This window comes from Sarcophilus harrisii, chromosome 1 (genome assembly GCF_902635505.1).
Source record: "Sarcophilus harrisii chromosome 1, mSarHar1.11, whole genome shotgun sequence".
NCBI lineage: Eukaryota > Metazoa > Chordata > Mammalia > Dasyuromorphia > Dasyuridae > Sarcophilus > Sarcophilus harrisii.
Window position 1 is genome coordinate 709,606,687 of NC_045426.1, and position 23,331 is coordinate 709,630,017.

At 56.8% G+C, this 23,331-nt stretch overlaps 1 protein-coding gene across 2 annotated transcripts in view; it reads right to left on the bottom strand.

The window, feature by feature from the left end:
• Positions 1 to 276: 276 nt before the first annotated feature.
• LOC100920800 (protein HIRA) overlaps positions 277 to 23,331 on the bottom strand; it is a 69,304-nt gene continuing 46,249 nt past the window's right edge. Inside the window, exons 13-25 of one of the 2 annotated variants that reach the window (XM_031948974.1) lie at positions 23,018 to 23,103; positions 18,992 to 19,183; positions 10,687 to 10,863; positions 8,035 to 8,239; positions 7,485 to 7,583; positions 5,997 to 6,145; positions 4,842 to 5,003; positions 4,150 to 4,208; positions 3,843 to 3,948; positions 3,341 to 3,463; positions 2,096 to 2,259; positions 1,790 to 1,878; positions 277 to 1,127 (exon numbers count right to left, since the gene is read on the bottom strand). In XM_031948974.1, the coding sequence (XP_031804834.1) occupies positions 1,011 to 1,127; positions 1,790 to 1,878; positions 2,096 to 2,259; positions 3,341 to 3,463; positions 3,843 to 3,948; positions 4,150 to 4,208; positions 4,842 to 5,003; positions 5,997 to 6,145; positions 7,485 to 7,583; positions 8,035 to 8,239; positions 10,687 to 10,863; positions 18,992 to 19,183; positions 23,018 to 23,103 (1,728 nt within the window). In that variant the 3' untranslated portion in view covers positions 277 to 1,010. Of the gene's footprint in view, positions 1,128 to 1,789; positions 1,879 to 2,095; positions 2,260 to 3,340; positions 3,464 to 3,842; positions 3,949 to 4,149; positions 4,209 to 4,841; positions 5,004 to 5,996; positions 6,146 to 7,484; positions 7,584 to 8,034; positions 8,240 to 10,686; positions 10,864 to 18,991; positions 19,184 to 23,005; positions 23,104 to 23,331 lie in introns of both variants that reach the window. The other variant, XM_031948975.1, reaches the window with a different exon arrangement.

Here is a 23,331-nt window from a genome sequence, read left to right on the forward strand (position 1 = left end):
GGGCACCTCCCAGAGAGCTAGAGGAGCCCAGATACCACTCTGCGCTCATGCTTTCATCTGCTGGAGGGCCCTGAACAATACCAGCCTAGTCCCAGCCCCCTTAGTGACATCCCATGCCATATGTGTATATGTGTGTGTGTGTGCGTGTGTGTGCGCGCACATGCTCGTACAGCCCGGGGAGGGGTCACCCTGGCACCCCACGGCCCTGCTTCTGCTTCCCTGTGACCGAGACAGGCCCCGGGGGGCCGGGAGACGCCTGGCTGGAGGCCGGGCCGGGTTTTGTATCCAATGCCGTGTTCATTTATTTCATACTTACAAAAAGAATCGCCCGCCCCTTGCCCCTTCCCAGAAAAACGGTCTCTTTTACAAACATTTAAAAATTAAAAACCAAATGAGGACAGGTTAATTTTGGTACAATTATTGAGCCACATAGCTGTCATAATTAGAGTTGCGATGTCCTATGGGTGACAGGCGTCCACGTGCCCCATAGGGAAATCCTGATTCTTGGCCAAGGAAAAGTCCTCTCTCACAAGCGGTCGGGTCCCCGTGGAAAACCCGCCTTGGGGGAGGGCAGCCTTTCTCTGGGCAGGGGAGTCTCTGGGCTGCTTCCGCCTTCCCCGTGGCAGGGCTCAGAGCCTGCCGAGCTCTGGGGCCCCGGTGCTGCCCGCGGCCTCTGCCGCCGACGGGCTCTGGAGGGCGGAGCCATCTCCCCGCGCCTCCCTGGCGATTCGTGGCAAGTCCCCCGGAGCACATGGGGAGGCTCCCGGCCACGTAGAGCTGCAGCTCCCTGCAGTCCCGGACCTTGCTCTGGAGAGGGAGGCCCTTCTAGGAAGGAGGGCCGGGCCTGTCCGTGTCCGGATGTCACGCACCCCGCCGTGGTCTCCTCGGACAAGAGCGGCCCCTGTGCTGGAGGCCCTCCCGCTGGCTCCCTTCGGAAGGGCTGGCCGGCCGTCTGTCCGTCAGGGCTCGTGCCAAGAAGCGCTGTTCCTCCTGGAGCGGGCCAGGGGCTGCTACTTGTCCCTCAGGATGTCCAGCTGCTCCTGGTACTCTGTGAACAGCCGCTGGAAGCGCAAGTTCTGCCCGATGACTGGAAGCAGCTCCTTGAGAAGTTCCCGCTTTCGCAAGCCCTGCACGCAGAGAGAGGAGGTAGAATTGGGGCCAGGGGGGCCTCCGCTACAGGGTGCTCCAGAGCCCCCCTCTCCCCCCCCCGGCCCCACCACCCTAAGGGCTCGCTGGGAATGAAACAAGAGATGGCAAAATGGGAAAAGCTGGAAACTCTTTGTGATGCCAGGTACTGTTGGCAGACGCGCCAACGTGACGGCCATCTGTGCCCAGGGAGGGGGAGTCTCAGGCCATGGGGGCTGTCCAGCCCTCTCATGAGTGACCACCAGCTCCAGGCAAAGCCCTGTGCCCTCCCCCCCCCCCCAGCTCCAGGCTCTGCCCTCAGCTGGCACAATCTGAAGTCGTGCCTGCCCTCTGGTGGCAGCTCGGGGGCAGCAGGCCCCGCTCCATGTTGGGCAGCCTGTTTCCCACACCAACCTCCAGCTTCATGACACTCCCTAAATGTGGCCCCAGGCCTGACCCAGCTGGTCCACTGCCCGGGCACCTAGGGAGGTCACGGGCCCGCTGAGCCTGGGCAGCCGAGGGAAGGGCCCTGGGCCCCTGCGCTGCTCCAAGAAAAGTTCCTTTCTCCTCTCCCAGAGCTCTCTGGGGGTTTGGGGGGCTCTGGCCCTGCCCCTCCCTTCAGGCAGCTCTGACCGACCGGGCGAAAGGGAACGTGAGACCTTACCACGACCGTTGATTCCCACTGACTTCCGGTAGAGTAATGGACCGGCCCCAGCAAATCCTTGCATAATTCTCGCAGCCGATATTCAAACCCTGGGAGAGGACGACAGGCTGAAGCGGCCCCTGGACGGGCGGCTGGGGCTTTGGGCCGAGTCGGTACCACTCGTGGCCGAGAGGAATCTCTCGGGACGTAGCGGGGAGCCCCCTTCCAGCCTGTCTGTGCCCAGCTTCGGGTCCCCCAGACCCAGAGGATCTGCCCCCTCCCCCCAGTCAGCAGGGTAGGCCCCGGGGAGCCAGGGGCCGGGCTCACCTTCATTGACGAGGTACCGTGCATAGATGAGGAGCCAGTGGCGGTACTCGTGGCTGGACTGCAGTGTTAGCGCCGCCGCCATCTGGCTCTCCAGGTAGGCCAGGGTGGTCTCTTGCTGGACCAAGTGAGGCACGGAGAACAACCGGGTAGCTTGTCTTCCTGAACTGCAAAGTGGGGGGGAGGGGGTGAGCCGGGTCCGGGCTCGCTTTGCCCAAGGGGGCTGTGGCTGCCCTTTCGCCCGAGTTCTCCGGGACAGCACAGAAGGGGCCAGGGCACTAACGAGGGGGATGGGAGGCCACCTCAGGGCTGGCTTCCTGCCCCACAAACCAGACCCTCACCTGGGCCGTCCTGCTCTACCCCTGGTCACGGGGCCTCCCCGGCTCCCTCTCCCCCCTGCGGCACTCTGGGTCAGCCAGGGTCGGGGGCCGAGCAACTACGGACAGCCCCACGCCAGCATCAGGGCTGGAGAAGCAGGAGGGGCTGTAGTGAGTGGGCTGTTCTGGCCAGGAGGTCTCTGGGCTGGAGAAGCAGGTGCCCTCAGCATTTATTAAGCACCTCCTGTGTGCTCAGCCCGGGAGGACATCTGCCCTGGAGGAGCTCATGGACTAAGGGGGAGCCAGCACACAAAGCACTGGGAGGGAATGAACCGAGGGAAGGCTTCCTGCAGAGGGAGGACCGGCTGGGACCTATGGAGGCGGGGAGGTCGGGGCCAGAACAGGGGCAAGGACGGCGGCCCAGGTAGCCCCTGGATTCAGGAGAGCGTGCTGGAGCGTAAGAAGGCTGAGGCAGGGGGAGGGGGGAAGCAGCGTTCTAATGTGTGGGATCCCGAAGCCACAGGGAGCCCCCGAGCAGGGGAGGGACACGCTCAGACCTGAGCCTCAGGAAAAGCCCTGGGGGCACCCAGGGCGATGGCCTGGCCCCAGGGAGTGGGGCCTGCCCCGGGGGGAGCAGGGTCAGGGGGCACAAGGGGACAGAGCCCAGACACGTTGCTGAGAAGACCCCAGCCCCGCAGCCTGATGAGCCCTGGGCCTTCCCTGCCAGCTCAACCCCAGCTTCAGGGGATCGCTTCAGGGAGTCTGTGTCTCTCTCGGAGCACTTGCTACAGTGGGTGCTCATGGGGATCACCCGGTAGGTGATGTCTCCTTCCTTCCTAACACAGGAAGTGCTCCGCAGACAGAAGCCTGCGACCTCCATGCTCGCCGCCCTCCCTCCCTCCCAGGCCGGGGGGACAGAGGCTTTACGTACTTAGCTGTGCGTCCCTGGATTATGGCGAGAGGCCCGGAGCACAGCGTGGCCTCCTGGGACGGCAAACTGCTCCTGTAGTCCGCGCACTGGGCCAGGGAGTCCTGCTTGTCCGAAACCAGATTCCTGGTGGGAGGAAAGGCTCATCAGAGCTCTAAGCCCGGGGGGAAGGGGGGCTGTGCCCAGAGAGGCGACCCTGCCCTCCCCACCCCCTCTGTTGCCTCAGTGCCCACCCACCAGAGGGGACACGGCTGGGCGGGCACACAGCCCATCCACTGTAAGTGGAAAGGGGCGACCCACAATCAGCTTTAAACGATCCAAGTCCCCAACCCAACTAATGGTCTTGGGGAGGAGAGGCGGACCCTGGAGCCTGCCGACTGAGACCCCGGTACCAGCCCGAGACCAGCTCCTCCCTCCAGGCAGTGGCCGGAGCGGGCACAAAGCACCCTGGCACCTTCTCCCTGGCTCCCCTTTCCCAGGTGCCCGGGGTCGCCAGCCTGCTCACCAGGTAGAGAGGGCCGGGTTGAAGCAGTAGGCCTTCCCGTCAGACAGGTTCATCACCGGGATGCCGTGCTGGGTCAGCAGGATCTGCGAAACAGTCATGTCACTTCCTAGGGAGAAGACCAGGAGGATTATGGTCCACGGCCGCCACGATGCGGAAATGCCCCGAGAACCTCGTTAACCGGGAAACAAAAGCCCTCGTTTCTCTGGCGCCCAGCAGGGCTGCTCCTTCTGGCTCGTCCCGAGGCCAGGGCCCAGAACTCTGCTCCCCGCCCCCCCTCTGCTGGGAGAGGAGCCCCTGCCGCCATTACCTGATAGAATGGTCTGCAGAGACTCATCTTTGATGACGACCACCTGTTTATGGACATCCCTGGGAAGGGAAACGGAGACCATCAGTCCTGCCAAAGACATGGGATGCCCGGCCCGGGTCCCGGGGTGGGGAGGAGCTTCCCCTGCCGACAGCCCCGACTTCCCCAGAAGCAGCTCTGACTCCCCAGGCTCCCAGACCACCCAGAGGGCAGGGCCAGGCTCCAGGTCAAGGCTGGGGGGAGGGGTTGGCACAGGGGCCTCACAGGCACTCCCTCGGGCCCAGCTCACAGCGGGCACTCAAGCCAAGGGCCCAGAGGCTCTAATCTAGAAGACCGCCACGGCACCCGTCTGCCCGTCTGAAGACAGAGCGTGAAAGAGTCGTTTTTGAAAGGAAAAAATAGCCACAGAGGTCCAAAAACATCGCCCTCTGAAAGCCATCCCCATGTGGCTGAAGGGGCGCCTGGTGAAGAAGGGACGGGCCAAGCACTGGGCACTCCTGTCAACGTGGCGGGGGCGGAGGAGGGCGGGGGCCACTGCCCGTGGCGACACAAGGCGGCACAAGCCTGGGGGGGCGGGGAGCAGCCTGGCCTCAGGGGTCCGCGAGGGAGGTGACTCACAAAGGCCAGGCCTGCCCCCTCCCCAGCCCCGTCATGCTGTCCCTGGGGCAAAGGGGGGCTGGGCCGGGGTCACTTACCACACAGACAAGGTGGCAGCGGAGGTGAGAGCCATGATGTAGGGTCCCGTGCAGTGCAGCGTGGAGACAGGGGAGTGCAGGACGATGGGGGGCAGTAGGCGGCGGCCACAGGCAGAGAACACGGACAGTGTCCTCTTTTCACAGGCGGCGCACACCACGTCACTGCAAGGAGCCAAGGGGGGTGGGTGTCACGCTGGGAACCGTCCGAGCGGGCCCGAGCCTGGCCCCCGACCCCAGGTAAGGGGAAAAGCCCACCCTGGGGGTGAGGGGAAGAAAGGAAAATGGGGAAGGGAGAGGCCCGAGCTTACACAGGGCCCCCCCAGAGCCAGGACTTGTGACACACGGCTCCACTAAGGGTCACAAACAGCTGGAAGGTGGCGGGTCTGGGGATGGGCCCTGGGAGGGAAGCTCCAGTGTGTCTGGGGGGGAGCCATGGGCCCGCCACCAGCCCCGCCCTCCCCACCCCAAGGCCCCTCCCAGGAAGGTCCCCGTGGGATGCTCTTGGTGCTCTCGGGCGCCCCAGAGATGGCGGAGCCACAGGGGGTCTGGGTTGGAGGGAGCTCTGGCCTACAAGGTCCTAGCCAGTGGGGGCCTCCCTCTTACAGAAGAACTTGGGGTCTTTGCTGTTCCTGACCCTGACCAACCGGGAGAAGCCTGGGACGTAATTGCCCAGCAAGTCTGGGCAGAGAGGGAGGCCGGCCCAGGGTGCGGGGAGACCCCCTGGGTCAGGAGAGACTGTGCCCACCAGGGGATAGGCCCCGAGGACCAATCCTGCAAGGTCCCCACCACTTCCTTGGAGATGGAGGCGGGGCAAGCTTTGGCCACCTCACTTTACCAAGGAGGGAAATGGGCAGGAGATGCAGAGCTGGTGGGAGGGAGTAGGAGCTTGGGGGTCACCCCGTCCATTTAGCCTGTTGCTGTGGTCCTCTAAAAACTCTGCTGGGTCTGGGGCCTGGTCGACACTGGCTAGCCACTGAACCCGCTGGAACCCCTATGTCATGCAGTGGGAGCAGCGGCCTCTCTGACCCCCCCCCCCCCCCCAACAACGCCTGCTTTCTAATGCAGTCACGGGCAGGGGAGGGCCTGGGGGTCCCGGGTCAGCGCCAAAGCCGTGACACCCTCCCGGGCCGGGCGCCGGCTCACCCGCACACTCACCAGCTGCCCGCGGCAGTCAGGATCCGGCTGGTCAGGACGGTCTCCCACTCTTTGCCTTCCCGCGTACATTTTAGCCGGCTCAGCTTCAGGCCCCCCACAGCGGTGACCTCGTTCTCCACTTCGATGTAGAGGGAAGGGTCGGAGCTCACCTGCACAGGGGGAGAGAGCAGCACCTTGAGCAGCCGTACCTTCCATCGGCTTCCCCAGGCTTCTGGGCATCCTGCACCCCCCCCCCCCCCCCCCACTGCTGGGCTGTCAGGAGGGGGGCGCTTTTACCATCCCACCAGCACCAGCCCAAGGCAGCGGAGGCCCCGCTCAGTCACTGCCCGTACCCACACCCCGTGCCCAGCCTGCTCAGCTGGCACCGCCCCCTGAAGAGGCCCCCGTGGACAGTGGGCCCGGGCCAGGCCAGGGGGTGGCAGGAGGCTGGCCTTCCTTGCTGCCCCCAGAAGAGGCAAGCTCAGTTCCTCTCCTCATTTACTGGCTGGGCCATGGTCAGCTCTCTGAGCCACAGGCAGGAGCGCGGCCCCAGAAGGGCATGCGGAGTGAGCCGCTGGCGGAAAGGCGCGCCCCAGCTCCACAGAGGGGTCTGTCAGGGCCCTGCCCGTAGCTGCCCCCTCAATCCCTCATGTTCCAGGGCCGTGGGGATTATCGGAGAAGCTATGATCAGAGCGGGCTGAAGAGATAGCTGCCAACGCTATTTGTATCAATAAGCATTTATTATGTACCTACTGTGTGCCAGCCAAAAACAATCACAACAGCATCATTTATGTTATAAATTGTTTTAGAATTTATGACAGATTGGGGGGGGGGGGGGGGGGGGGGCGTGGGCCAGGACAAAAAGGAGGGACGAGAGAGAATATGGGGAAAGGACCCTTTGCCGCCCCCCCCCCCACTTCCCCTCCAGGTGGCTTTGCCAGACAGCCACATGCTGGGCTCCTGACCACCAAAAACCAAAGCCCTTTACAAAATGATTGGGTTTTAAGCAGAACCGGGATGGCCAGACAAGCCGACTGTCTCCAGGACCAGCAGCCCCTGCTGCTGGGGTTCTCAGAGAGCTACCCTCGTGGCTCCTGTGTGGACCTCACATCTCACCCCGGTCCCAGAGAGTCTCAGAGACCCTGCACCCACAAGCCTGCTGGAGGAACATGTCTATGTGTCGGGGCCACGGCCACATGGGCCTCAGGAGGGGGCACCCTTGTGGCTCCCATTTATGTCTTCTTGGGAGGGAGCCCAAGGACCGACAACATAGTGCCCACACTGGGGAGATCGGGTGGGAGGAGCTTTTCCCTGGGCCCCCCTCCAGATCACCCTCTTCTGTAACCCACTCTCTCCTCCTGTGTATTTCCCAGGGCAGCAGGGCCCCGGGTTATGGAGCCCCTTCGGGAGCCCCACTGCTGTCACTGCAGCACAGATGGCTGGCCCAGAGACGGGCCCCAAGTTCAGCTCAGGGACGCGCAGGGCCCCTTCCCCAGACCCTCAGCTTACCTGCAGGGCAAAGGACTTCTGAGGGGCTGGCGTTGGCAGTTTAAGAGCTAGTGCTGGGGTGGACACACAGAGGTTATCCTTGTCGGCCGTCAACGGGGACTGTGAGGGGGCAAACAACAGAGAAGGGTCAATGAGTGCCTGGCCCGGGGGCGGCACGAGGAGGAAGGCGGCCATACCCGCAGTGCCAGTCTGAGTATGGGCAGCTTAGAGAGGACAAGACCCAAGTTCAGAGTGGGCCGGTGTGAGCAGCCGGGTAGTCCTTTGTGGTCAGAGCACCCTGGCCTGGCTTCTGGTCTGTAGGAGCTGGCGAGTCCCTTGGCCTCTCCGGACCCCCTATGTGCTCATGTCGGTCCCCCTAGTGACCACCCCTTTCCCAACAGTCCCTTGGGTTGCTGCCTTCACTCCCCGCAGGCCTGGCTGGTCCTTGTGCCACGCCGTGCTGCCCGGCTGAGTCTCACCCCTAGTTAGAGGGAGGTAAGTGAGCCTCAGGCATGGGGGCTTGCCCGGGGTCCCCCGAAGCCCTGGACGCTGAGGTGCCCGGGGGCCTTACCTGCACGGACAGCGCCACAGGCAGGAGGCGCGTGTCCTTCCGCGGACGGCCCTTCTTCTTCTTCTCCACGGTCTCCCCTTCGAGGTCCAGCTTCCGTTTGGGCAGTGAGGAGGGCCTGGAAATGGGGATCTTCTCATCGCTGTCACTGCTGCTCTCCAGGATGTCCTTGGGCTTTATCTCCTTCACAAGATTCTGCTCTTTCAACCTGACAGAGGGAGAGTCTCTGCTGTGCCTTTCTTAAGGATAAATGAAGTCCCTTCCCCCTCAAGATGGGGCAGGTGAGCTCTCCCAGAGGCACTCAGCTGCAGCAGCTGGGGGTGCCCTCCCCGGGACCTCCCTCCCCCTGCCCAGGCCCTGGAGCTGAGACACAGACGAGGGCTGGCATCCCAGGCATCATCTGCGCTGGCAGGAGCCAGGCTGAGCCATTCCTGACTCCCCACATGGTCCATCCTAGGGCGCCGACAGGGAGGCAGAGGCTGCCCCGTCCCCGTCCAGAATGACTTCTGGTGCTCCGGGGCAACCCCCACGCAAGCCTCTGCTCCTCGCCCCTCAGGGCTCCTGGTCCCCTTTGAGTTCCCCTAGGGAAGCCCTGGATGCCTCAGCTCCTTCCCCAAATCAAAGTCATGCCCAAAGAACCCCCGGGGCCCCCCAAGTCAGTTCCTAAGAAGCTGCCTGGGCTCGGAGGCGATATCCAAGGCAGGCCGCCAGTCCCTCGGCCCCGTCTGGCCCAGGGGGACGCTGCTAAGGCCCCCTGCTGCCCACGGCCCCCGAGTCGCCCACAGAGCCACGTGCGAAAGTGGGCTGCTGACCCTGCCACTTCCAGTCCTTCCTGTGGCGCCGCTTCCTAAGGCTCCAGGCCTAACTGACCCCCGGTGCTCTGGGAAGAGGGAGACCCAGGGTCACCCTGGCCAGAATGGGCAAGTCTCCCAGGAAGTGGCTTCCAAGCCAAAGGCCCCATGCTCAGCGGGCTCTGTCAGCTGGAGAACCCAGAGACCTGGTCCTGGCTCCTCTGCTGCAGCAAAGGGCCCAAAGCCGGAAAGTTCTCCCGTGTCAATTCGTCCTGCCGGGGTCACCGGCTGCATTTATCGAACAAAACGGGCACCTGGCCTCTTTCCTGGGGCAAAAAAACTAGGAACTGGGGGAGCCCATGGAGCAGGACATGGCCGACCAAACTGGGGTGTGTGACTACGTGGGAATATCATGTTCGATGGGAAATGAGGAGCTCAGAAAAACCCGGGAAATCCTCCCCAAACTCGAGCAAAGGGGAATGTGCTGAGCACAGAGTGACGGCGATGCTGTGGGACCATCAGCCGGGAACGGCTTTCTCAGCGTGCAACGATCCACGAGCACTCGGAGGGGCTGAGGGTGAACAATCCTGCTCACACCCTGACAAAGAACTGCTGGGCCTCAGGACAAACTGAAGCAGCCAGGGGGCACCGCCGAGTCAGGAGGGCCCGAGTTCCACTGTGGCCTCAGACACCACACTTCCTAGCGGTGTGACCCTGGGCAAGTCACTTAACCCCAACTGCCTCACAAAACCCAAAACAAACATTTCCTTTTTTTCTTGAGTTTTTTGGGGGGAGGGAGGAGAATTTTTTTTTTTTTTTTGCAACATGACTTTTATAAGTGTTTTAGTGTTTTGCATGACTTCACATGGGCCTTGCCCTCTGGGGGGAGGAGGAGGGTTGGAGGAAGGGAAGAATCTGGAACTCAAAGTTATGAAAACATGTAGAAAAAATTGTTTCATATGCAACTGGGGAAAAGAAAAGAAACAAACAAAAAAAAAAAAAAAAAAGGAAAAATGGGTTTCTTACCATGAAAGGGAAATGAGGCAACAGGCCCAGAGCCTGGATGGACCTTCCGGACCTCGCCTCCTGGGACAGGCCTGAATGCTGCCGGGGCGGGGCATCGCTGCAGGCATCCCCAGAGCCCAGGGCGCTGGTAGTACTTCTATCTCCTCCCACCTCTCTCCTCTATTTCCCTCCATCTCTCTTCTTTTTCTCTATTTCCCTCAATGTCTCTCCCCTTTATCTTTCTCTACTTCCCTCCATTTCTCTCCTCCTCTCTCCTATTTCCCTCCATCTGTCTCCTTTCTCTCTATTTCCCTCCATGTCTCTCCCCTTAATCTATTTTCCTCCATCTCTCTTCCCCTTCATTTCTCTCCTCTTTCTCTACTTCCCTCCATTTCTTTCCTCTCTCCTATTTCTCTCCATCTCCCTCTTCTCTTTTTATTTCCCTCCACCTCTCCCCCTTCCATCTGTCTCTCCCCCTCCAAAGCTCCTCAGACATCTCTGTATTACTGGCACCCAGAACTCGGCACTCCCCAGAGCCTCATCACTGCCTCAAGGACGCCCTGGATGTCTCATTCCACTGGACTCTAATGCAGTGACTCCCTCCTCCATCGCTGCTCAGGTCATGAGGCCTGCGCTCCCTCCTGGACTGTTGTGTTCGTGTCTCCTCCACTTGCCCCCATTCCTACAGTCGCCCGACCAGGAGATCTATGAGGGCCCTAACGGCTGCTGAAGCGAATTCCCCTGCGGGCCTCCTGGTACTGTGGGACCCCAAGCTAGAGGCGGGCTGAGCTGACGGGTCCCGTCCTGACCTCCGCTCCACTACCACGCCCTTCACCCCACCGACCTCCCCGTGCCTTACCGGTCCATGGCAGTCTGGTTCATATTTGTGATGGCAGCAGTCCCGGTCCCTGAGGTGGCTTTGGATCGTTCAGTGAATCGGGAATCAAATGCTTTCATTGGTTCGATCTTGGAAGGAGTCGTTAAGACAGAGGCCGAGGAGGTGGGGGGGACGGCTGCAGCCGAGGTAGCATTTACACTGAGAAGGGATCAAACAAAAGAGAGTAGGCTGAGCTAACCCACTGGATGCCAAGCGCAGCAGGCCCCTCGATTCCCGTCTATAAGGAGTAGAGCTGCCCTGGTCTTAACACCTCTAAGAGGAAGCCCCCACCCCCTGCCTCAGTGTCCCAGCGGGTTGTTTAGAGCCTCAGAGGGTCCTGTCTTCCTACCAGTCCAGTGTTCATGGCCGGTTTTCAGAGTTTAAATAACGTACATTCTGAGGGAACTTTGTTTTAAAACAAACAAAATTAAGATCCTGCTCTAGACCAGTGCTTCGAAGGCTCCACTGTGCTCTAATATAGGGAGACACCAAGAAGCTTCCAAAGACGGAGGGGTTTGAGAGAATAAATGGAAAGTGGCCAAGACCTGGGCTCCGAGGCCTGCTGGCAACCTGTGGCTCCGTGTCCGGCCAGAGACCAGCAGGAGACATCAACTGGAAAGAGCATCCTGTTTGCTTCCCCTCCCCATGTTGGGTCACCTTCCCTCTCCCCTCTGCTCCCTATGGATGGGAAAATGCCATGGAACAAGCTGTGGGCCTCTCAGGAGCTCAGGGATCCCTCCGGGGATGGGGACAAGGGTCGAGCGCCCCAGAAGCGGGGGCTGCATCCGTCTCAGCAGCGGGGCCTCCTCTGGCAGGAACAGAGGCAAAACCTACGTGAAGGATTGCTGAGGCTGTCACTAGGGGGTGCCAGAGCACAAAGGGCAAATCTGACCTTGGACATTTGATAGCTGGGTAACTATTGGCCATCAGTTTCCATATCTGCAAAATGGGGGTGATAGCAACACCAACTTTCCAGGGCTGTTGTAAAGCTCAAATAAGAGGCTGTCTGAAGTTCACAGCAGGGCTTGGCACACAGTAGGTACTCTATAGATGCTTCTCTCTCCCCTAAATGACCAATTATTAATGGGGATTTAACAGGCATAAAACAACTGCCAACTTTTCCCCTCCAACAAAGTGCAGGAATTATTCACATGGAGGAATGGCAAATGGACACAAATAAAAACTCACGCCCAGAGAGTGACCCCCCTACAAGCCCAATGGCTCACTCAAGAGACCCAGTTGTGGAAGGCCGAGTCCCCAGGACCAAGCCCGTCCGGATGTGGCCAATAACTAGTGAGGCAGATGGTGTAGGAGAACCTCTGTTGCCTGGGAGTGGGAGGATATGAATTCTAGAGCCACCATCTGAGCCTCAGTTTTCCTATCTATTAAAAATGGGTCTGTTGGGAGAGCTAGGTGGTGCCGTGGGTAGAGCACCAGCCCTGAAGTCAGGAGGACCCCAGTTCAAATCTGACCTCAGGCATCTCCTGGGGTGGAGCCCTGGGCCCGTCTGTGCTGCAATCTGTCTCCTTAGCTGAACGGGGACCAGACTAGCACCTACTCCGCAGGCTCTGTGCAGATCCAAGGGAATATTACTGGTAAAGTGCTCCGCAGTGTCTGGCACAGAGCAGGCGTTCCATAAACGCTCAGTCCCTTCCCCTTCCCTTCTCACACGGTTCTTTTTTTTTCTACCCAGCTCCTGAGGACCAAGAACTTCCCTTTGAGGAGGGCCATCCCAACATGGCATCCAGGCTCACCATCCAAGACCCCCCCAACACCCTATCCAGCTCATCCCTGGCTCTGCCCCCTGATCCTGTGGCCTGACATCTCCTAAGGGGCACCTCTTCTTCACCTGGCCTTTGTTGTGTTCACCAACCCATTTCCCTGAGTGGGGCCGCTCCGTTGTGTTCCTCGTGCTTCCTCCAGGCCGTGTCCGTAGCCAGCCGAGGCTCAGAGGAAGCCCTTAGTGGGCCCACTCGGTGCCCGCCTTCCCTTACCCTCTCGGGCGGCCCCTCGTACATTGGTGCTGACTGACCGTGGCCCACACCTGTGGGACCCTGAGATGCCCCGAGTAGCCCAGCTTGGCTTCCTCCATGAGTGTCTGGCACACAGATCGTTAACCGAGGCTCGCTGCCTGATCGTGACTAAGTGAACCTGTCTTCACAAGGCAAGGACTCCAGGTTTCCGCGGCTTCCTTGGAGCTTTGGCTGGCTCTCCACACAATTCCAGACGTGGTCAGACCAAGGCAGGGTTCTGGCTGGACGTCATCATTCCCAACGGTTCCCAGAAATCATCGATCTTTTTCAGATGAAAAGCTACATGGCTCTAAGTTCTGAATAACTCGGAAGGTCGACTGATTGAGTCTGAGAGTAAGGGGCCATGTATCCCTGTTTGGTTTCTTCTCATTACATTTAGTTCCAAGTACTGAAAGGAAACTGCCAACCACTGAGTTGGCTAGTCCACCTAGGCCTACATCCCGTGCAGACACTGATAAACAGCCCAGGGCCCAAGGCCTTCTTCCACGGAAATACCTTTTTTAAATTAAGTTTTATTATTTTCAACCAGTAAAAATTTGCCTTTTCTCACTCCCCCTCTGACGACAAAAGAAAAACAAACTCCCCATTAACAGACGTATGTAGTCAAATCAAATCTTTGCACGGATGCACACGAACGCAGGGAAGTGCTACTTTTTTCAACCTCAGGGAGCAGGTTTCATGGTCCACTGGACGTCTTTCAGAGTTGTTTCAAAAAACAACTCTGTTTCTTTCTTTCTTTTCTTTTCTTTTTTTTTTTTAAATTAAAGATTTTTATTTTAAAAACATATGCATGGATAATTTTTCAACACTGATCCTTGCAAAACCTTGTGTCCCGATACAAAACTATTTTCACAGTAAATTCTTCTCCTGGTTTTGCTTATTTCACTCTTACCATAGAGGTTGCTTTTTTTAATCCCTTTCTTGATCTCCTTCCCTGTAATTCCCCTTTCTTTCTCCCATTTCCCTGTGGAGTGAAATCTATTTCTGAATCCAACTGTGTGTGCGCTGGGTATGTGTATGTACGCACGTGTATCTTTTTGTGTTCCTCCTTCTTTGGACCAATTCAGATGAGGGAAGTTCAAGTGTCAGCTAACTCAAGGTTACACTGCTGCTGCTGCTGGCTTCTTGCCACCATTTACTCTAAATGGTCAGCCTTAGGTAACATAGATTTTTAATGGCCGAGTCCTCTTTGAGGCTGGTGATCAAGTAAGCTCTAAATCCATCTAGTTATGTTCTTGGTGAGAAGGTATGACTCCATTTTCCCCACAAATCTAGCACAAGAAACTCTAGTAAGTGTTTCACTAAAACAAAATCAAACTATATCCTTGATCTACCACTTTATCCCTCTTATCCCTAACTAAAAAGGGGATGTTCTGATTAACTTCCTGGCCAGAATGCTGGAAGACAAGATCCTTCTTTGTCCTCATCACCTTAGTAGCTAGTCACTAACTAGTTCAAATAATAATCTCTTCAGGAATTCCCCCTCCCCAAGAATCAAAGTGAAGTTCACTGGGCAGCAGTCACCACAAGCGTCTTCTTCCCTTCTGTGAAAACTAGGCAACAAGAGCCCTGTCTAGTTCCAAGGAACCTCTTCTATTTCCACAATTATTCAAATACTACAGATCCGATAGGCATTTACTACCTTTTAAAGCCTAAGAACAAATTTAAAATACACAGCAGTTTGATGTTTTCCTTACTTTTCCTGGGCACACCCCTCCCAAATAGTCATTGTCTAACTTTTCCAGTTCAAAGGTCATTCATTCTTGGTAGAGAAGACAGAAAAGCAGTGAGAAATGAGCAGCTCTGTCTCCTCCCTGGTATCAGGGAGGGCCTTCCACCCATTTTTGAGGAGTGGGGTTCCTCTCTCTCTCCAACAGAAGCAAACCTTCTCTGGTTGTTCTTGGCTTTGCAGTTCTCTGCAGATATGGAACTCTTAGTGAGCAACACTTTACGGCACTGGCTCACCCATTCTGTATCAATAATGTTCCCCGTTTTTGTTTCTATCTTCTGCATAGATCTTAACAAAATATGAGTTCTCTGGCCATCCCCACACTTTTTTCCCTCTTCTCTCCTCATCTATCATCTGGATGCCTCCTGTCCCTCTCTCTTCCTTCACCCCATCTCATGAAGTCTCTTACTCCTTGCCAAAGCTCACCTCTCCTCCTGCTCAAATCCCACCTTTCCATCCCCTCCCCACCAAGAGACAATCTGTCCCCTGTCTATCATTCCTACTTTGTCACTTCTTTCCAATCTCACCCTCTTTACAAGCTCAAACACACCCATGTCTCCTGCATCCTGAAAAAACCGTCACTTGGTTCCTCCCTGCCATCATCCCGCATCTCATCTGCCCTTGGTGGCCAAGTTCCTGCCAAAGGTGCCTCCACTATCTCTTCTCTGTCATTAAGCCCTTACAATCTGCCTTCCAACCTCATCTTTCCCCCCAAAAGCCCAATGAATGGTCTCTTAGCTGCCAAGTCCAATGGTCCTTTCTCCACGCTCATTTTCCCTGGGTCCTCTGCAGCGCGGGACACTGGTGGTCACTCCTCCTCCCTCTCTGCTGCTCCTCTTCTATTCTTTGCCTGTGCCGGCCCGCTTCATCTCATGCTAGAATTGCTGCCATGGCTTCCCAGCTAAACCTAGCCCCTTTCCCACCTTTCCCGTCTTCTTACACATTACATGCTCTTCAATCCAATGACACTGGCCTCTTAGCATGTTCTCTGGCCACTCCCCATCTGGAACGCTCCTTCCTCTGCTCTGACTCCAGACCTTCCTGGTGTCCTTTCAGTCCCAACTAAGGCTTCTCCTAATCTCTCTCAATTCTAGTGTTTTTCCTCCTTTAGATATTTCTTATTTTGTCCATAGCTCGCTTAGTATGTGTTTGCGCACTGTCTCCTCCACTGGCATGTAAGCTCCTCGGAGACAGGGACCGTCTTTTGCCTCTTTTGCAGCCCCTGCACTTAGCACATATTAGTGATTTAATAAATGCTTGCCCGATTACAGCGATGGCAGATTTCTACTGCCTGTAAACCTTCTGCAACTCTCTTTGCCAAAAGCAGAGCATCAAATAATTTCCTGATTCGGCACCATTTCATCCTTCAATAGGAGGAAAAGCTCACTGGAAGGAAAATCTATTCGGATCTCTTTCTTACCAACAAGGGAGAGCTGGGTAAAAGTGATCAAAACTGTGGAGAAAAGGCCAGACTAACTAAATGGCCGCACTGCTCTGGGAAAGCCAATTTCAACAGATTCGGCATCAGAAGGAGGCTCTTCTCTGTCCTGAAACTCTGCAGGACCCAAGTGGCCTGAGGAGGATGGGAAGCTCCCCAAATGAAAGGCTGAATACACAAAGAGAAAACTCGGGTTCGGGAGAAGAAGGGGAAGTTGCCAAAAAGAAGTGCCGTCAACTCGGAACGACCCCGATGCCCCCAGAGGAAATTGGTCTGAGAGCAGATTAGGAAGGAAGTGGGGGGTGGGGGGGTAGGCAGCGGGGGGCACTCAGGGGAGATACAGTATAGGTTCCGTCAGATTTTTTTTTATTGTTTTGGTTTTTTCAATGAAATGGTTTTCTTTCTCTTTTTAAAAAATTCTGTTTCATAACGTCAGCCAATCAACAAGTGTTTAAGTTCTTACCGTGATCCAGGCACGGTGATGAGTGCTGGAGGAACAAAGAAAGGCAAAAACATGGTCCCTGAGAGGGACCTTTCTGGGAGGGGGCAGGGAGGCAGGAGCCACTGAAATATGATTCAAAAATAAAAAATATCCATAAAAATGTTTGCTGTTTTTTTTTCAAAATGTGACTGATGTGAATACACAGGAAACTTCCCAGCTTAAATAATAAAAATATACAGAAGATACATCAGACAGAAGAGAAGATCTATGAGGCACAGAAGTCAGGAAGTCCCGAGTTCTAATTGTACTTCACACTTTCGCTCTCACTGCCAAGGGCAGGCAGCCCGACTCATGCCTGAGGATCTCTACCATCATATGCCCCTTGACCTCTCACTTCTTCAGATCTTGTGTTCCCACTGCTCTCTCTGACCTCGAACCCCGCTCTCCTCTGGCTTCAGTCCACCACCTCCCCCAATGTCTCTTCCCCTCTTTCCATCTTTTTTCCTCTCCACTCCCAGACATCCCTGAGCTCAGGTTCCCTTCCTCCTTTCCAAGCTGCCAATGGGATTTTCTTCAAGGACATTCCCATCAGGATACCCTTCTTCTACCCAAACTTCCAACTCCCTGTTCCTCTGTCTAGCTTTACATTTCTCCCCATTCTGGGTTCTCCTTCCCTTTCCAGCACTGTGATATCCCATCAGTCCCCTTCTTCCCGCACTCACTGGCCCACCTCGCTCAGCCTTCTCTTTGTTCTTCAGCAATAATGATCCATCTCCCATTTCCATGCTTTCGCACATTCTGGTTTGCTTGCCTAGATACCCGACAAGGTAGCCCAACCTGCCCTCTAACTCTTAACTTCCCCATTTTCCTCCAAATCTCCCCCATCCGTGAGCCATCTCTCCTTGCCCCACATTTGCCTGGCCATGCTTTTGTGTGTGTCTCCTATGGGCTTATTTGTGAACAAGCTTTGCCACCTGAAAGAATATGTGTTCTATGAGAACAAGAAATGCTTGTATATTGTAGATGCCTAATAAAGGCTTGTTGATTGACAGACTGATCACGGCCACTGATCATTCTGTTGTGGAGAAAAACTTGCTAAAAATCAAAGCTATTCAACAAATAAAAATGGACTGCCTTTCATGGGAAGGAGTCCCCCTCTCACAAGAGATCGTGGAGCCAAGGCTATTTAGGACCAGTTATGGGGGATGAGAATGGATCTCTGACTAAGATGACAGGAAAAGATAATGCTGAATGTTGGAGGGGATGTGGGAAAACCAGGCACTAATACAGCGTTGGTGGAGCTGTGCACTGATCCAACCATTCAGAACAGCAATTTGGAATTATACCCAGAGGGCTATCAAACTACCTCTTTGATCCAGCAGAGTTTCTACTGAACCTGTATCCTAAAGAGGTCAGAAAAAAAAGGGAAAAGGACCCACGTGGGCAAACATGTTTGTGGCGGGCCTTTCCGTAGTGGCCAGAAACTGGAAACTGAGGGGATGCCCATCGGTGGGAATGGCTGAATAAGTTAAGGGATATGAATGTTATGGAATATTATTGTTCTATAAGAAACGATCAGCAGGAGGATTTCAGAGAGGCTGGAGAGACCAACAGGAACTGATGCTGAGGGAAATGAACAGAACCAGGAGATCATTGGACACGGCAGCAGCAAGATTATAGGATGATTAATTCTGACAGATGGAAGTCAGCATGATAAATGTGGAAATAGAAGAACTGCACATGTTTAACCTAGCTTGGATTACCAGCTGTCTAGGGGAGGAGAGGAGAGGGAAGGGAAAGGAAAATATATGGAACACAAGCTTTCACAAGGATGAATGCTGAAATCTTTGCATGTATTTAGAAAATAAAAAGCTATTATCAAAAAAAATAGGATAAAGAGGGAAAAAACACAATACCAAAAAAGAAAAAGAAGGGACCACTGCATGGGGGCAGCTGGATAGCATAGGGGGATCAGCCCTGGAGTCAGGAGTTCACACATGAAGCCTCAGACAATTAAAAGTTGTATGACCCTGGAAGTCACTTAACCCTGATTACCTCCCCATCTCCCCTTTCTCCCCAGAATGGACTCTCAAAAGGAGGTGGGCAAAAGGACATCATCAAGGAATAAAAGAAGGGGAAAAGAGCAAGTGGGGTGCTCTGAAGGCATGGACGACATTTCACATCAGGTGCTGAGGACACTCATTGGTTAACAATGGGAAAAAGAGCAACTTAACTCCCCAAAAGACAGATGGGGTGAAATGCCCCACCTGCAGGGAGATGAACAAAGCAAGGCAAGCAGCAGGTGACTGAGAGATCCAGGCCAGCTCCTGAAGACCTGCCCCCAATGGAGTGGCCGGCAGCTTCCAGGCCCCTCCCCAAACAAGGCACATGGTCACTCTGCCCCTCATGACCCCACATGGGGTCCCACCAAGCAGCAGAAGGACGTGGCCACCCAAAAGGGATGGCCCCCTGGCAGCCTCTAGTCACCCGAATGGAATGTTACCCCTTAAAGGGCAGCAGACACTGAAAACTGAAGCCACGGAGAACGAGGCGACGAGAGAGCGGGCAAGACAAGCAAGCCCTTCCAGACCTGACCCCGGGGGCCCAAAGAGGCGGCTGTTCGCGGCTCGTGGCCGGGTACTGACCTGTCCTTATTGACGGCATCCCCTGCGGGCTTCAGACTCGATGCCACGGGCTCCGCAGCAGGCTTCGCCGTGCTAAGGGAGTTGGTGTTGGAGTCTAGTGCCATGAGCTGCTGGCTACTTTGGGAAGACAGCATGGAGCCCGCCAGCGATCCCGAAAGAGGAATACTGTTAAAGAAGGCCGTGGAGAAGTCCCTGCACACAAACAGAGCAGACCCGCTGAGCCCGGCGGCCAGGAGGGAACAAGCCCACCCGGGCGCGGGCTCCCCCCACTCTCTTGGCACGCTAGCTCAGGGCGACCCACGACAACCCTGGCTCAGCCATGGCCTCCCCAAGGGGAGCCACAGAGCACCTCCCCAGGATAGCGACACCAGGTTCCTGCGACCCCTCCGTTTCTGCAGCTTCTGAGCCAGCTCCCGGGGGCCTCACCAGATACCACAGAATCAAGCAAAAGGAGAACCTGGCACCTTCACTCCCATTTCACACACAAAAAAACGGAGGCCTGAAGCTCAGTGCCTTGTTAATGGCCACAGATAGAGACCCTCACGTGGACACACAAACACAGAGACACAAAGATACACACACAGATACACAAACACACACACAGACACACACACACTTTCTCTCTCTCTCTCTGACACTAGGGTATCTGCACATAACCTTGTCTCTGAGGCTGTGGCCCAGGAAGGCGCCTCCCGAGTCTCTTCCCAAGGTCTCTGCAAAGCTGGGAAACCTCTGAGCACAGGCCACATGTTGTACCCCTGAGACAGGGACGGGGAGCCGCCACGCAAGGAGGTCCCAGGCAGGCACAGCTTGTACCCAAATCAGCCCCTTTCCCCAGATACCCCAACAAATGGCCCACAGGCCACATGCTCACCGGCCCTGGGCCTCCTCACCCCCCCTCTGGGCTTCTGCCCGCCGGCCCCGGGCCTCCTTACCCCCTCTCTGGGCCTCTGCCCACCGGCTCTGGGCCTCCTTACCTCCCCACTCAGGATGATCACTTCCTTCAGGACTCAGCTCAAGCACCCTCCCCCCCCCCCAAGAGTCTGCTCCCGTTGCCGCTGACCTAGCCACAATGACCCTCGGTCTTTTCTCTGCCTGCATAGCCCTAGGCCCCTACCCGAGGTCTCCCCGCAGGAGACTCAGCCTCCTCCCTCTCCTGTTTTTCTCTGGGGCCCCAAGTACACGTAGTTCCCGGCTCACAGGAGGCCCTTAATGAATGCTTGCTGGCTGACTCATGGAGTCTTCAAACATTTATTAAACGCGTACTGCACGCAAAGCCTGACATGGCCCCGGGAGGAGGAAGGACTGCCATCACCCCTCAGCAGAGACCAGGGGCCCCACCCGGGGCTCACGCGGAGCTGGTCTGGGCTTGGGGAGAGCTGCTAGGGCCAGGTGTTGGGGCAGGCTCCCCGGGGCGTGTGGCTCAGACTCGGGTCTCCATCCCACGGAAGCCACAAGCATGAGTCTGACACGACCCATTTATACTGGAAGCCCCCGAGTTTGGGGCTCCCGGGCATGGGCCCCACCTTCTGTACCCCCCTCCAGTTCCGAGGGGCTCCCTTCTGTTCAGGAAGCACGGAAGTTAGCGAGACCATCAGCTTCCTTACCCTTCTATGGGAGCACCAGCTGACCTACAGGCTGGCGGGGGAGCGAGGGGGCCGTGGGGGTCCAGCTGGGCCGTCACCAAGCTGTGCAAATGGAAGGAAATCCCTTCCCCACCCGGACTGCTAGGTTCTCCTGCAGAAAATGCCAGCGCTAGAATCCAAGGTGACTTATTTAGGTCTTTCCCAGAAGGGAGCCGCTACCCTGGCGCACTGAGTGAGCTCCCTTCGAGATCAAGCATTTTACGCCGAGGACATGGCTCGACTCCGGGATTCTCTGTTCTCGGGGCCCTTCTCTCTCCGATGTTCTATGTTCTCTGGCCCTTCTGTCTATGATGTTGCGTGGTCTATGACCCTCCCAGCCCAGACATTCTACAAAGCCTCAGGGGATGAGAGCTAGCAGTCGCTAAAGGAGGCACCAGGCAGGGCCTGGGATCGATGGCCTTGCTCCTCCCCGGCCCGCGCCTCCTGACCAGGCAGGACCAGCTGTGCTGCCAGGGCTCAGCCAGAGATAGCTGCGCGGGCCAGCAGGTACTCTTCGCACGGCCGGGGGCCGCCTCCCGCCTCCCGCGGGTCTGCCCTCACGTCAGGGTGGGAGCCTGCCAAGAAGATCCTGGTGGCCTGACTCTGCTGGGCCCCCGGGGACGGGCCTGGCAGCAAAAGGCCCGTAGGCCGCGCACGCCAGGGGAGCCATGGGTGCTGAGCCTGCCACTGGGGCAGCTCACGGGGGAAGTCTGGTCCAAATGGGAGGAAAATGATCTAAGGGGGAAGGCACAATACCCATCTGGCACCAAACGCAGGGAACAGAGAGCGCCCGGCTCTGGCCCCCGGAGACCGGCCTGGTCCCTGACTGCCAGGGGGCATTTAGAAAACCCCTCTCTCTGGGACTTGGTTTCCTCATCTGTAAAGGATCCAAATCTAATACCTGCATCACCTACTCATCGGGTCCTTGGAAGGAAAATCACCTCAGAAATGAGAGCTCTGGTCACGACCACCAGCAGCAGCCCTCGTCATGGCTACACCCTCCCCCCATCTCTCAAAGGGAGGGCTACTGAAGTGTACGTGCGCCAAGAACAGAGCCAGCTAGGAGCCGCGCCCTGGGACCAGCCGGGGCCAAGTTGGCCGAGCGTCCAGCATGGGCATCTCTGCAAATCCCTCAGGAAACGGGGGGCCCGAGCCTCAGGCTCATGCCGCAGCCAGCTTGGGCTGGGATTCCCAGGGGAGGACACTTCCTCCCTGCACCCCCTGCACCCCCATGGCCTGCACCTGCCACGTCCGCAACCACATCTGCAGGGAGAGGGAAGCTGGCAAATTTAGGCCACAGCGTGTTGGACTGAATTTAGGTCATCCCTAAATGGGGACTATACTCCTGAGAACGAGCCCATGCATTCATTCTCATTCTCATTCTCATTCTCATTCTCTCTCTCTCTCTCTCTCTCTCTTTCTCTCTCTCTCTCTCTCTCTCTCACACACACACACACACACACACACTCACACAAAGCTGACACAGACACTTAAGAAAAACCTTCCAATCCCAGAACACCTTTGAGACACACCTGGGGGACCTTGGAGGAAGAATGACTACAGAGTGGAATGGGAAGTGGGAGGTGGGAGAAGCTTAGACCTCCTCAAGGATCCCAGTCCAAGTTTGGGCGTGGGGGGTCTCAGGCAATGTTCCCGCCCTGGTCTCACCCCCAGAAGACCAACCCAAATGGGAACAAGAGTCTTTGGCCAGACTAACGGGCCCCTGGGCTGTGGGGGGAGACTCACTACTTGTGGCTTTGGGAAGGAGCAGGGCTGGCCCACAGATCACTCCCGAAGGAGCTGGGCCGGCCCCAGGGACTGGTCTGAGAGCACGATCGCTTCTTGCCCGAGTGCTGAGATGCTGGGTTATCACCCAGAGAAGAAATGGCCTCAGCAGCCCAGAGTCCCAAGGGCAGAGGACCCCGGGCAGACCACATGGCCTGCCAGGCCCCCTCCCCAATCCCATGACTCTGTGTCTGTCATTAAGAACTCGGAAGAAAGAATGGCAGGTGGGGGGGGAGGGGAGGGGGTCATGGCGCCCGCAATATCGCAGCGAATGCTTCATGTGGTGGAAAGAGCTAGTGGGGGGCGGGGGGGAAGGAGAGACTGGAGGAGCCTCAGGCCCAAGCGTTCTCTCTAGGGCAGGTCAAAGTGAGCCAGAGTCAGGAAAGCTTCCTGGCACACATCCGTTTGGGGCAGGACCTGGGGCTGGTGGAGAAAGCTCCCCAGCTGGGTCCTGGGGCACAGAATCCCTTGCTTCTGAGCAGGAAGATGGTGGGGGCAGAAAGGGGGAGAATCTCCAGCACGCCCAGACTACTCTAAGCCATCCTGCAGGGAGACCCCCAACAAGGCAAGGCTAAGGCTTCCACAGGTAAGAAAAAGCCAAAACCTGGATGAATACCCAGTGTCCAGCTGAGCTATACAGAGGGGCGTGATCCTTCTCCGGCCGTCGGCTGTGCGCGTTTCCACTTGCTTCTTTAACAGATTCTGCCAGGGGAAGACAACAAAATTAAAAGGGATCCGAGTGGACAGACCCCCGGTGGGGACACGGTTCCTTTTTCTTCTGTCTCGCCTCTCCAAAAGCACGAGCTGCTCCCCAAAGTGAAGACAAGGGCATCCTCTTACTTCTCAGGGCCACAGGGCAAACAGGAGGATTTTGTGAGTGAACTCAAAATACCAAGTCCCCAAAGGATTCTTGAGAGAGAAAAATGTTAT